The sequence below is a fragment of the Gekko japonicus genome, unplaced genomic scaffold (assembly GCF_001447785.1).
Source record: "Gekko japonicus isolate JY-2015 unplaced genomic scaffold, Gekko_japonicus_V1.1 scaffold205, whole genome shotgun sequence".
NCBI classification, from domain to species: Eukaryota; Metazoa; Chordata; class Lepidosauria; order Squamata; family Gekkonidae; genus Gekko; species Gekko japonicus.
The window spans coordinates 1,505,167-1,519,978 of record NW_015175976.1 but is presented as its reverse complement, the minus strand read 5'-3'; the positions used below and the strand labels follow the sequence as shown (position 1 = coordinate 1,519,978).

General features: G+C 44.8%; 1 protein-coding gene across 1 annotated transcript in view; it reads left to right on the top strand.

The window, feature by feature from the left end:
- Window positions 1–8,884, top strand: part of LOC107122994 (paired box protein Pax-5) — a 299,963-nt gene extending 291,079 nt beyond the window's left edge. The window contains exon 10 of the mRNA XM_015426146.1: window positions 8,808–8,884. Coding sequence (XP_015281632.1) covers window positions 8,808–8,884 — 77 coding nt within the window. The remainder of the gene's footprint in view (window positions 1–8,807) is intronic.
- The last annotated feature ends 5,928 nt before the right edge of the window (window positions 8,885–14,812 follow it).

Sequence of the window (14,812 nt, the reverse complement as noted above, 5' to 3'; positions counted from 1 at the left end):
TGATGCAAAACTTCCAGGAATGTTGAAGTTATGGGGGAAAATGTTCCCTCATTTTTAAAGAGAAATAAAAATCACAGAAATTTTGGGGGGAAACGAAATATGTACAATGTTTATTTTCCTATCAAACTTTTAAAGTGATTAACAGCATAAAACGTGTGTCATTTAATAACTTAGCATATAAAATTGTAGCATTTGTGATATTTAGGGGATTTAAAAATACAATTGCCTTAGTTTTCTATAAGAAAAACTGCAAATATGCCCAGTTCTTGCGAGACAGTTGTGGACTGCTGCACCCTATAATACCTTAGCATGTGTCTTAATTTTTGCCATCTCAGAAGAAGGAAGAAATAAGAATTGAAGGTAGAAAATAAATTAATAAACAAAACACTCTCATACATACACAATATATCAGGTTTAGAGTAGCCAGGTCCCCCTTGACCACTGGCAAGGGGTGGAGGGTACCAGCTCCAGGTTGGGGAACTCCTGGAGAGTTGGGGGAGGAGCCTCGGGAGGACAGGGACCTCAGTGGGGTACAATGCCATAGAGTCCACCCTCCAAAGCATCCATTTTCTCTTGGGGAACTGATCTCTGTACTCTAGAGATGAACTGTAATTCTAGGGGATCCCCAGGTCCCACCTAGAGGCTGGCATCCCTAATCAGGCTACCAGCACTGAAAACGCTGAACCTTTAAATTAAATATTATCATTAAACTCATTACAACATACTCTGTGTGTGTGTGTGTGTGTGTGTGTTAACTGATGTTAAGTCGCTTCCAACCGTTGGCAACCTATGAATTAATGACCTCGAAAACGTCCTATCACAGTTTGCTCTTGCAAACTGATGTCTCTAGCTTCCTTTACTGAGTCAATCCATCTCATGTTGGGTCTTTTTCTTTTCTTGCTGCTTTTAACTTTTCCTAGCATTATTGTCTTTACCAGTGAATCTTGTCTTCTCATATTAGCTGTTGTCAAAGTTGTTCACGCGTAAACAACTAACATACTGTTGAAAACATGTTGTATATCACTAAACAAAGGAATTTATTATCTGCTGTGAATGGTCATGTATGAAATTTTATGCCACACATTTAGAGTAAAACCATGGTTTAAACATTTCACTCATTCCCTCATTTTTCATGCGATATATTTCAAGTGAGAAAAAACTTTGTTTTAAGAAGCACTTCACAGAATCCGAAAGAGAAAATATTTTATAGGAGGTATCCCTCCCTCCCAAGTTTTCCCTCAAATTTCCCAGTTTTCCCCACTGGAAAAAATGATTTTAAGTCCTCGGGGAGGGGGGAACTTGTTTTTTCCCCCCTGAATCCCTTCCCCTGACAATCATGTGTCTAGCATAGGGCTGCCAAGTGGGGGCGGGTGGCGGGTAAACCCCCGCTTTGGAGGCCCGATTTCCGCCACTGCGGAATCGGGCCCCGGGGGGAACTCTGCCCCCCCGAAGCGCAGCGTGGCTGCGTCACCAGAGGTGATGCAACCACGTCAATCACGTTGGGGGCATGGCCCCGATTGTCGGAGGGAAAACTCTATGGTTTTCCCTCCGACGATCGGGGCCACGCCCTCAACATAATAGACGTAGCGCGTCACTTCTGGTGACGTGCTGGCGGCGTGCGTGCACGACAAGGGACGGCTCCCAGAGGCTCCCCCGCCGGTGAGTAAAATTCACTTGGCAACCCTAGTCTAGCAACACACAGTAAATGCCAATGTTAGGGATGCCAACCCCCAGGTGTGACCTGGGGTTCCCTCAGAATTACAGCTTATCTCCAGTCTGGAGAGCATGGATGCTTTGGAGGGTGGACACGATGGCATTCTAACCCCGTGAGGTTCCTGTCCACCCCAGGTTCCTCCCCCAAATCTCCAGGGATTTTCCAACATGGAACTTGCAACCTTACCCCCACCCCCAACCCCTGCCAGAGGCCGAGGGGATGGGTCTGGCAACCCTAGTCAATGTGCTTCTGGGAACTGCTTCATTTGATTGCGATCATTCCTTGCATTTTAAACACTAAGGAATGTAACATAGTAAAAGTACTAATCCAATGAAGCTCTCTACATGACCTGAGTCTGGTTAGCACATCCTATCACACAGAGTTTTGTGAGGACAGAATTGTGTATGTCTCTGTGTGTGGGACAACATGTATGTCACTGTGAGATTCTTGTGGAAACAACAGGATGCAAATAGCTTTGCTATGTATAGCTCAATTAACAGTACAGTCCTAAGCAGGGAGTCTAGGACCATTTCCACACAAGTGCAAACCTTTGCATCGGCATTCTTAAATAATCAAAGTTTGTAAAACTTTCCACACAACCTTTTGCCTCCCCAGGAGTCAGAGGTCATTTCGGGGGGGATCGCAGTTTCCCCGGGTGAGGTACGGGGGGGGCACATGATGAAGCCCCGTCCCCTGCTTCCGGCCACCCCGCTTCTGGCCCTCATTCAGCCAGGAGGAGGCAGGAGAAGAGGGAGGGTAAGTTGCTTCCTCCCTGCCTCTCCCCACCCCTGCCTGCCTGGGGCCAGGGAGGGCCTTCGCGGGGCTTCCTTGCACTCCTGCCGGCCTTGCAGATCCACCGCTGGGCCCCTCATGGGGCTCGGCAGTGGAGTGAGTTCCCCTAGCTCTTTTTCTACGAAATGACCCCTGCCAGGAGTAGATCTGAATTTAGTGCCCTGTTACCCCACATTTTCTGATCCCCCCCCCTGAATCTGAACTCACAGTTTTCCAGTGAGGAATTTTTGATTTTGAATTTTGTTTCTTCACGTTTTGTTTTGCAAAAAGGGTGCTGCACAGTCGGAGCATCAGCTGGGGATTCAACTCGCCAGGAAACAGCCGCAACACTGAGTTGCAGAAAAGGTCTAGGTTGATTGGGAATGGAAGAGTGTAACTCTTTTTAGGATTGAACTGTTAGTCAGATATCTGCCAACAATTTCATACATCTTATGAAGTAAGCTGTAGCCTATGTCAGCTTATTCCATGCTGTGTTTTCTAGTCTTTAAGCTGCCAAAAGATTCTATTGTTTCTGCTACACCAGATGAGCATGGTGACTATTCGGAGTGCCACTGTATTTGCTGTATTGCTTTTAGAGGCTGCAATTCATCTAGGAGAGCCAAAGACATTCCCACTGAGTGTATGTCCCTTTATTATAGATATTCTCAAGGAATGGCTGTTAGTTATTTACTCTTGCCCCTAGTCTGGCCAGCAAGGTGTCTGGAAAGGAAAAAAGGGGTCTGTCCTATTTTGAAATATGTGCCAATTGGCTCCCTTTAGTATTCTACATAAAGTCTTTTTCATCTGTCCTGTGCAGTGGCTCCTCCAGCCCTATTCCGCGTGCTCATCTGTTTGAAATATTGGTCCCTTACACATGTCTTGAACTTTGTGACTTCTCCATGATGTCTGTCACTACGGTATTGATTTCTCCCTGTTTCTCCTCTTTTAAAACTGTCAGTAGAGTCCTCTCCGATACAGAAGGTTTTGCTGGTTAACAATTTCGTTGCTTCTCTTGTACGGAGGCTTGCCAATTTTTGTTTGGAAATGGCTTTTGGAGAGCACGAGTAAATTTATTTTAGAAGGAAAAAATTAAATAGGGTGTATCTTTTCCCCTTATCTAAGGTATTTTCATGTGAAGAAATTAATAAATTGCACCTGACTGGGCTGTAAATGCTGATTGCCTGCTTCTAAGAGACAATTCATAATGCAGAAGAAACATGTGGTGCAGTTCTCATTGGACTGTGAATTTTAGAACTCAGGGTGATTCTGTATCTGGCATTCACTCCACATTTTCTCAACATTGAGGAAAAGGTGCAACGCAAAGCCACATTGAAATACCCCGGGGCAGGGGTCGTTTCGTAGAAAAAGAGCTAGGGGAACTCATTAGCATAACTCATTAGCATATGCCACACCCCCTGCCATCACCGGAAGTGTGTCATAAGACCACACCCACCACTCAGTTAGTCTTAGTCTTAAAGGTGCTATTTGTTAGTCTTAAAGGTGCTATTTGAACTCTTGGACTATTTTGCAGCAACAGACTAACACAGCTAGCTCGGGGAAGCTCCTGGATGGGGCTGGGAGTCCTTGCGAAGGCCACATAGAGTGGCCTCGGCCAGGCAGAGGGGGAGGACGCCAACTTACCCTCCTGCTTCTTCCTCCCTCTGCAACAGAATGAGGCTGGAAGCAGGGGGCGGCCGGAAGAAGGGGCGGGGCTTCGTCGTGTGCCCCTCCCCCGCACCTCACCCGGGGGAACTGCGATCCCCCGCGATCCCCCCCGAATCAACCTCTGCCCCGGGGCAATGCCATACTGACTGTGAAGTCACCCTTGAACAGCCATAAATCTATGCAGAGGGTACCATGAAAACCCAGTCATCAAAAGAAGTGAACCCAGTATGCAATGCAGAGGGGAATTTCTGTTCCGAGGTGGGTTTGGTTAAACAATGGTGGGAAAAGCCAAGGCAGAATCGCCCTCAGCTGGCGGATGACATGTTCTTCCACAACAAAAGCTCCCTGCATGTGGAAAGTTAGGATGCCAGGGAGAAGTACTCCAGTCAAGCTTTCTCAGGGTCAAATGAGACGTTAATGTTTTCAAGAGTCTGTACCTTCAGCTACAGGGCAGCTCTGGGGAATGCCTGTTTCAAAAGGAGGAAGAGGCTAATTTGTCTTGGAACTGCAGTACAGGGGAAGGAGTGGCTCCTTCCTTCCCCTGCACCATTTTGCCGTGCCCCTCCCTCCTCCCGTGCCACAGTTCTGAGCCAAATCAGCCCCCCCATATTTTAGAAGAGACATTCCTTGCAGCTACTGTGTAGGGACTCTTTAAAATATATAGTGTCTAGCCACTGTTTTCTCCATTGGAAAGAAACTTGACCATTGCTGACCAGAATGAGTTCCTTGTTTCAACATTCTGCCTAGATGGTGCTTCTCCCCCCCCTTTAAAAATATTTTTTTATTTTACAATTTAAGGGGGGTACAGAATGAAAAGGGGCAAAGGGAAAAGGATAGAGCTTCTTCACAGACCCATCAGATACTTGTTGGCTAGTCCATAGCCTGGTTGTCTCTGGTGATTATTCAACAAAATTCCTGGAAATTCTGGGCAGGCTTTGCATCAGGTATTTCCATCCCCCTCCAGAAATCTATACTCTAGTGGTGTTTACCTGGACATTGAACTTTTCTGGGGTGTTTTTGCATTTTGTGTGTGTGTGCTTTTGTGCCTGTGCCTGGAAGTCATGGTGACCTCTGGTGATGCCTACTGTGGCATGGAGGACATTCAGAGAAGTGGCTTGATAGCCTGCCCCTGCCTCCCGGCCCTGGTATTCTTTGGAATTCTCTCATGCAAATACTTGCCAGGGTCGGCCCTGCTTTGCTTCCAAGATCTGATGAGATTAGGCTTGCCTGAGCTATCCAGGTCAAGGCACCTGGACATCGATTTTGAATGGACTGATGAACTATTGTGGCTTGGATGAGCTTATAGTTCATCTTTATGACAAGCTCAGAACTAAGGCCTGCCAACCCAATTGTTTCTGCAAGAGATATGGTTTCAGATTTTCCATTTTTAAAGGCAATTCTGAAGCTAGGGAGGAAATGATTATATGTCCCTTGGTTTTGCTAAAATTACACCATTAGTAATGAGAGCATATTGCACAGCAGTTCCAACACAGTGTTCAAAATACATTGCAGAAACTGGTAAAGAATGAGAAGACTCAGGTCTTACATTTAAATGCATATGTGTTTTGGAAGCTGTGCACCTCTTCTTCCAGTTGAAGCCTTTTCCCTGAGTCATTTTTGTAACCTCCAAGTGCCTCTTCACAAGCAACCTTCTCGGGGAACACAAGGAGTGCTGCTACCAGGGAAGTTCTCGAAAGCACAATGTGCATATCCTAGTTTTAAACTCTTGCCCTCCTCACCTTCCCCTTTTCTCTTCTCATAACCAGAGCTCTGTATCTTCCTCCAACAGTACCTCATTCCAGCCTGTTTATTGTTCAATTAAATGGGCGGGTAGCAGGCTGGATAAAAATCAATGATATATTTAAAACTATGATTTCAAATTACATGCATTGATTTTGAAGGGTATTTTTAATGTGAACTGTGGCAAACTTTGAAAAAGCATGGTTGAAATGAAATTTAACTTTAATTAAAACATGAAGGAGCAAACGTCTAATATTTTAAAGCTGAATCCATATTTATCTGTCATATGCATGACCTAGTATCAAACACAAGTAACCGAATCCAGTAAGGAAGCCCTGTGTGCAGAAGACGACTTGTAGCTATGCAGCCAGTGCATATGTAAGTGTGTATCATGAGGCATATCTGAACCCCACTGAGCTGACTGGGTGCATCTTTTAAAACAGAGGCAGGATTCACATCTCTGTCTGCAACAACTGGATATTGGCATGTATCCTACCACTACACTGAGCAGAGTTCGAAGCCTTCCTACAGCCTCACAGTGCCATCCCAGTCAGAGTTACACCTTTCTAAATACATTGAGGTCAATGGCTGAATCTGCATCTGCTGTGTGGTGCCATTGTCGTCTGTTGTGGTGCCATTGTCCATTGTTCCCCTTTGTCTCCCATTCTGGCTTGGGATAAAAGCTTGCTGTCAGCATCAGACCTCACCTTGGCGGCCACGGAGGCATGCGGGAGGGAGACCGTGTGCGAGAGAGGGGAGGAGCAGCCTCCCGTGGAGGAAATGCCGCGGGGAGGAAATGGCACCCGCAACCCCCCAGCAGAAAGTAAAGGGGGGTGACCTGGCAGAGGGGGGATGGAAAGTGAATGACCTGAGTAGGAGGCAGAGGGGGGCTGGAAAGTGAATGACCTGAGTAAAAAACACAAAACATCTAGCGGTTGCCAGACAAGGCATTCTGGGGACTGCTCCAGGAAATAACATGGTTCAGGGGTGGCATGCTTCTAACTCACCAGCAAAGAAACTTGATCGGAGAAAAACTGGAGGGGGGGGGATGATTTGGCTCCCACAAAACACCTAGCGGTTGCCAGACAAGGTGTTCTGGCGGGCATGCTTCTAACTCACCAGCAAAGAAACTTGATTGGAGAAAAACTGGAGGGGGGGGATGATTTGGCTCCAGTTGTCTGCTTATTGCTCACAGCAGCTCAGGGGCAGGGAGGAACAATTGCTCTGGCTGAAAACCAGATCCACATAAGCCGGTGAGACGCCATAGAGACCTCGGAGTCGTCACTACAGGGCAATAAAATGATGCAGACAGCCGATGCTGAGTCAATACAATACGGAATGGCTGCGGCAAGCAATGCAGAGATTTGTGAGACGACTTGGGACTGCCGGCACAGTGGCAGGAAAGACCAATGCAGATTGGACCAATGTGCTTAGGAGAGTGTAACTAGAGGTGTGCATTTGGTATAAACCGAAACAAATAAATACCTGAATGTAGAACATCAGTATTTTGGGGTATTTATTAAGCCAAATACGGATCAGAGATCTGTGTTTGGCTACTGATATGGCTCAGCCAGAAAAAAGCCATTTGGGTGGGCTTTTATTCGGGCGAGCCAACCTCAGCCGAAGTGGCATGAAGCTGACAGCCAGAACTGCAAGAGAGGATCAGCTGGGGTGGCAGAGCTCACAGCTCCACTCCACCTCGGTCGGGGCTGGCTGGCTGGTTCCTCTTGCCAGCCCAAGATCAGCCAGGGAAACCAAGCTGCAAAAGGAGCCAGCCCAAGATCAGCCAGGATGGTGGGAGCTGACAGCTCTGTGCCACCCCAGCAGATCCTTCCTTGCCACAGCCTCACCCGGTGCTCTACTGGGCGGCCTGGTTCAAACCAGACTGCCCAAAAGAGCCTGCAAAGGAGCTGATCCTGCAGGGAAAACTCTCCCCCCAGGCTCTGCTGGGCTGCCCAGTTGAAAGACGCTAGTGGGGAGGATGTGCTGACAAGACAAAACAGATAAAATACTTAAAACACTTCCATATTAACTGTCAGCTCTTCCCCAGAGATCTCCTGTATCTCCCCTCCCCCCAAGCCAATCTGCACACTACTTGGAGGGCAGATAGAGGGGCATCCTGGGGAGGTCCACTGCCAGTTTGATGCCTCCAGCTTTCAGGGGTCCATTTGACACACTCCCTCCCCTTTTGCACATTGGACCGACCCTAGAACCTCCCCCCCAAAGCCAATCTGCACACAACTTCAAATGCATTTTGCAAGCCACGGGACAAGTGAATCTGGAAAGGTGAACCTTCTGGGTTCACTCATGCCACAGCCTTCAGCCCACTTTTGCTTGGTAATTACTCAAGCTGGTCTAGGGATGGACAGCTTATTGATATACCACTTGAGTTATAGACAGTTTCTGACAGTCAATGGATGATGTATTCTATGGGTGTTTCTGGAGCAGTGTACCAACTGGCTTACTCTAGACCGAATCACATGTGTAATGGACCTTGTGTGAATAAAGTGCTGTTGAGCTGCACTGACATGGTGACCCTGCAGAGTTTGCAAAGCAAGAGATGAGTAGAGGTGGTTTGCCATTGCCTGCGAAGATGGACTTGGCAACCCTACATGGATGTCTCCCACCCAAACACTAGCCAGGGCCGACCCTGCTTAGCTTCTGTGATCTGACAAGATTGGGCCATCCAGGTCTGAGTCAATGGATCTTACAAAAGTATAAATCTGCTTAGGACGAAGCCGTTAATCTTTTAGATACATGGGTACATAGATCTCATCTTGTTGCTGAAGTCTTAACTAATTCACTGCAGAGGCCGTCCGGTCAACATTTCTGCGATCCTGACTCTGATTGCTTCAGTGGCTTGTCAATCCCTTTGAAGCTTTGTGTTTCACCCCGGATATTGTGTCTTCTCTTCTAGGCTCTCCGTACTATTACAGCGCCGCTGCCCGAGGAGCCGCACCTCCTGCAGCTGCTGCTGCTTATGACCGCCACTGACACAAGGAACCAAGAAGCACTTAAACATATCATGCTGGACGACACCACTGGAACCGCCTAGAATGCAACCACAGAAATCAGACTACAAGGAAGGACAAGGGAAACCCAAGCAATGGCTGGAATGTTAATCTTTCAGCTAGGTGAACTGGTTATTACTTATTGTTTTTAATCAATGACATTCTAGTGACCTTAACCGAATCTCCCATGAAAAAATCGAAACAAACAAAAACAATCACAGCTTTGCCGGCATTCCATCTTGTTTCTGGACTAACCAGTTGCCTCTGGTTCTCCTAGCCACATCAGGGGGACAGGAACAGTTCTAATGTCAAGCAGTTCTCCACAGGATGTCTCTTTAATGTGCATTGTTAAAAAGATTTTGTGATCCAACAATGAGTCGTCGGAGTTTAGGGGGTTATTTTGGGAGGCATTTAGTAAAAAAAAAAGTCTGCTCAAATGACAAAATGCCAATGTAAATACCTTGCTTCTTTTGTGTTACTATGGAGAGGTTCAGCCTAAAACGTCAACATGGGACAAATGATGCGTTCAAAACACACTTGAGAAAAAAATGTGTTTTGGAATTGGTGCACTGACTCCTAGAATTCAGTAAGCTTTAAACCAACTCTGAACCAGGTTAACATTCACTGTGGGTCTTTCTGGGACTGTTCTTTCTAGATACATGATCCTGATCTGATCGTCATGGAGGCACCTGTGCTCCCTATGACACGCGAGCAAATGACAGACTTGGACAGTTAGTGATATTTTAACTAAATGAATATTAATTTATGCTTATTTGTAATCGTAATTAGCACTGGTACACACACTCTGGCTTTAAGTTCAACTAAATATCAAAGAAGAAATTCCAAATAACCGAAGCCTTACATACGTCAGAATGAATTAGATGTAAAAAATTAAGTAGCTCGATATCTCCCTGTGTGATATTTTTCCGAACTCTCTTCTCAAATGGTAGTACCTTGGAACCATGATGAAAGCCACAAAATATTATTCTGGGTTCTAAAAGAAAGCTGTTTGGGAAGTAATGCAGTTGGAGATGATTGTACATCTAAGATAAGACATTTACCTCTAAAACAACATGGGTCACAGTGTATTTCCCAAACCTGCCAACTTATTTTCACCAGGGTTGTTCCATTCATTTTGTACATTTTCATCCTTGCTAACTAAAAGAGGATGGATGACCTGAAGTAACATTTTGTTCAGTGTTATATACAGCACCATGCGTAATGGAACAAACTGTACAAATGTCAGGATATGACGGACGTCAGTCATTCAGTTGTGATGCCATAAAATTTCCCTGAACATGGGTCACAGTGTATTTCCCAAACCTGGAGCAGCCAACTTAATTTCACCAGGGATAAGTTTGTTCCATTCATTTTGTAATTCACCAGGGTTGTTCCATTCATTTTGTACATTTTCATCCTTGCTAACTAAAAGAGGATGGATGACCTGAAGTAACATTTTGTTCAGTGTTATATACAGCACTATGCGTAATGGAACAAACTGTACAAATGTCAGGATATGACAGACGTCAGTCAATCAGTTGTGATGCCATAAAATTTCCCTGAATCAATGAGTTCATTTTATCCATTATATTTTGTTAAGTCACAGGGACAGTGATGGTTTGTTTAACAAAGGAAAAACTACAGGAAGAGAGAGAGAGAGAGAGATTCTTGTCTAGGCTACACAGTGTGCTCACCCTCAGAAGTTTTCTGCTTTCATGTGACATATTTCTTCATTCAGGAAGGACATCAAATGTTTGACATATGGAGGTGTTCGGTTGCCATCTCAAGAATTCCATGATGATTTCCCTTTATCTTTTTGGCCTGCAGCACTTAGAATATTTGCATCAAGCTCCTGAGATAGAGACTTTTAGTATCTTTTGGCCATAAAGTTCTGATTCCAGACCATCTGAAAGAATGTAGACAATCTAGATGTTTATGTGTCTATGGTTCTTCTTCAAAATAATGGCTTCTACAGCTTCTCTCAGTATTGATGCCTGGGATGTGGAAACTCCAGAGCTCCAAGTGAAGGGAGGGGGGAAAGCACATTGTGATTGAAAAGGTTTTGTTTTGTTTTTGTTTTTTAAAAAAATCCTTTACACCGCCTTTTTTTTTTGCCATCAAGTCACATCTGACATATGGTGACCCCTGGTGAGGTTTTCAAGGCAAGAGATGTTCAGAGGTGGTTTGCCATTGCCTGTCTTTGTGTTGCAGCCCTGGGATTCCTTGCTGGTCTCCCATCCAAATACCAGCCAAGGCTGACCGTGTGTAGTTTCCAAGATCTGACGAGATCTGGCTAGCCTGGGCTATATCACCATTTGCAATGATTAACGCTCGTGGCATGTTTTTTTACCAGGCATCACGTCACTAGCCAGGAACTGAAAAAGCTGTCTTGTGTAGATTTTCTCATAAATCGGTAGGCGGAATGGAAGTTGAGTGCAGTTAGTGAAAATTTTACATGCCCACCCAAAACATATGCCTGCCCCAAATGTATACCCTACATTACAAGCAACTGTTGTGGAACATATGATGTTTCAGTTTTTAAATTTTACAGTAAGAGAGGATTAGCGCAGTATGTTTCCTTGCTGCCCTTTCTGGCATGGAAAGGACCAACTCATTACTTTTGGGAATAAGCAGCAGCAGCCCCCCCAAGCCCTGTTTAAAAACAACAAAACCACTCATAGCACCACATTAAATGCTTGGTAGAAGACTCTGTTGTGCTGAACATCTAAAAAAAGCGCTGCAGCTTGGAAGGGAGACTTCTAAGGGAGGGGGGCACGTTTAAACCTTCCACTTGTCACTTCTCCCTTAAACTTCCTTTCCTTACCTCCCTGTGTGTTTGCTATGACTTTGGGAGATAAATGGCCAGAGCAATGGGAAAGGCAGAGGGGAAGCAAAAGTGAAGAAAGATTAAGCACTGCTGCCCTCCCCCTCCGAGTCCTGCCTTCCCACTGCAGTTTTTTAGATGTTTGGCAGAGACCTAGGTCTCCCCCAAATGGCTAATTAGGCCTTGCAACAGTAAGGTTATAAACAGATCCTTTTACACACTTTGTTTCCCAGTAGCTATTCAAGGAAAGTTGCTTTTTCTATCCTATCAGAATTTATCCTTTCCAATTCTTATTGTAGGAGTAATCAATATTTATCTGCTAATAAAGAAAGAACAATCAGTGTAAGGGCAAAGTGACAACTTCTGTGCTTCCAGGGTTTATTGAAATGTGTCAGAACTTGGAGGTAAAAGAACATTTTGTGAAATGTCTTCTGGTCCCAAGAAAGTAGTCTGGAATATTATCCAGAAGCAGGTGTGTCAGCAGTGCTCGGGCCTTTATGCATTTGCCATCTACTGACATGCATTAAAAAAACCTTAGAATTACCTGTTTGGTCATTTCCAGAATAGGCTGCTTATTTGCACCACTATTGTAACATGCAGTAATAGAGTTAAAAGGCTTTTGGGTAAAACATTCTGTCATGACATAAAACCCTAACTGGTAACACCACCAGCACACAGAACACTTACTGAAGATGTATAATGGGCTCTGGCATGTTGCATTCATATTGTGGGCTGAAGAGAAAACTGTAGTGCTGTAGAGGAAAGAAAAACACAATTTGGGCAGATTTTCAGTCTTTTGTTTGCATGTGATAAAGGAGATGCACTCTAGCTGCTTCTGTGACAGAAACAAAGATTATTTACTTCCTCATTTCTAAGAAAAATGTAGGATGTGACATATTTAAAATATCAGTTTCCCAATAATTTCTGGTTGCAAAACCCCCTCAAATCCAAATGGTCATGTTTATCCATACTTTATCTTTGCTAGCACCACCTCCACCCCTTGTTTGTGCAAAATATACTGTCAAAAAGTCATTTGAATTTCAATAGGCATTTTTAAACTTTGTAAAAGTTCTGTTAGCTTGTGCTTTTTCTAAAACGAGAAAATGTACTTCATGTCATCTGGATTTTTATCACATTTAAACAGGTACTCTTATTTTTCAGTGTATCACAATGACTATGAAGTGGGGGTCTGGATGAACCGGCTGGCTCAAGATGTATAAAATTTAATATTGGTTCACAAGAAATAGATTGCGTGACGTTGTCAGAGATTCCTTTTCTAGCTGCAGTTCATGGGGCCCTTCTATGTAACCATCTTTAAATGGATTGGATTTGCACAAAAGGAAAAGATAGAGGCTATTATCCTAAGGATACTTTCCTACGAGTAAGCCCCATTGAATGGCATGGGGCTTACTTCCAAATAGATGTGTTGTAGGATTGCTCCTTGAAGCAGGGTTGCCAGATTCAGATTGGGAAACTCCTGGAGATTTGGGGATGGAGCCTGGGGAGGACAGAGACCTTAGTGAGGTGCAATGCCATAAAGTCCACTCTCCAACACATCCATTTTCTCTGGGGGAACTAATCTCTGTAATTCTGGGGATCCCCAGGTCCCACCTGGAGGCTGGCGTCCCTACGAAGGTACTGTTCTCTCCTGTGTAGAGGAGACAAGAGCAAGGCACCGATTCCACCAAACTCCTGCTTCACCCCAAACTTGTAGTCTTTCTGGAAATGTCTAAGCAACCCTTTTTGGGTCAGCCTTTTGAGCCAACCTTTTGTGCACAGATAAATTTTACCTCAAATGCATTTTCCACAAACACATACTGTATGCATTAAGGCAGAGTGAAAAGCACTATAACATTGTAACATAAATGTTGATTGCATAAGTTAGGCCAAAGGAATTTTAGTGTAGGATTAGAGGGACCCAGTCCTACATATTTTACACTGAAACTCCCTAAAAGTCTATTCTTTGTTTAACCGGTGCATTTCAGACAATGGATCAAAAGTGAAAGGAGTGTTCTGTGAAAGGGACCTATGCCATACCAAATGTCCAAAGTGCTCAAAGCCCACAGAGGCAGGGGATCCTCTAGAAAGCTGACCTCCCCCCCCCCACATGATGCTACCCTTCATGTTTTGATGAGCCAATTTCATCCAGACCACCAAAAAATCCTTACTCAGAGAAGTACTACATGCATTATGTATTCAGGTTCTCTTTACTAATTGTATCAGCCCATCACATGCAAAAGTATGCCCGACAGCGCCCCTCTGGGGCTAGTGGGTATATTTTGAGTGATTCTGGGCAGTACAAGGGCTAAGGAGAATTTAACCTTTACCAGTTCCACACAGTGCCCTCTATTACAGCTTTTTCAGTCACCCATGCTCAGAAATGCCATGATCTGCCTAGTACTGGTAGTTCTCAGAAGCCTTGCTTCTACTTCCTTTAAGAATCCACTTTTTGGGGCTACTGTTCACTGATTGCCCCATGCAGTCCATCATCCTGTTTGTGTCCTTCTGTCTTTGGTTGTGCTTGTGCGTAGACATAGGTGAAGGTGCTGGAGGGACTGTAATAGCCAGGATAAAGGCCCCCTTCCTCCATACAGACATACATTATGCCTGACGCATCGTTGCCTCATATCCTCTGCAGCTGAACAGTCAATGTGCCTTGGTGGAGAAAAGAGGGCATCCACATGTTTACGTCTCCCTTCAGTAGACAGTGACTGATGGTTGAGGATTTCCTAAATATCTCATACAGGTTTTATCTCTGTGTCGTCTCCCCCCCCTTTCCCCTCATGAACATTTTAAGGATACTGATCAAGAACATGTCACTTTTGAGGTGTTGTCAGACTTCTTAGTGCCCCACTCGTTTTATAAGCTTCTCTCAGAGCTGGTTCAGACAATCATAACTCAGTCGCCTAAAACACCATTCAAAGACTGGTTGGGTTCAATTCAGTCGTCAGTCATCCATCTTGGAGCCACATAAACATGGAAGGGCAGCAAACAAGGCATGATATACATATATCCCCAACTCCTATGATCCATCCCTTTTTGAGATGGAAAGTTTGCAAGGACAAAGTGTACATGCATATGTCAGTA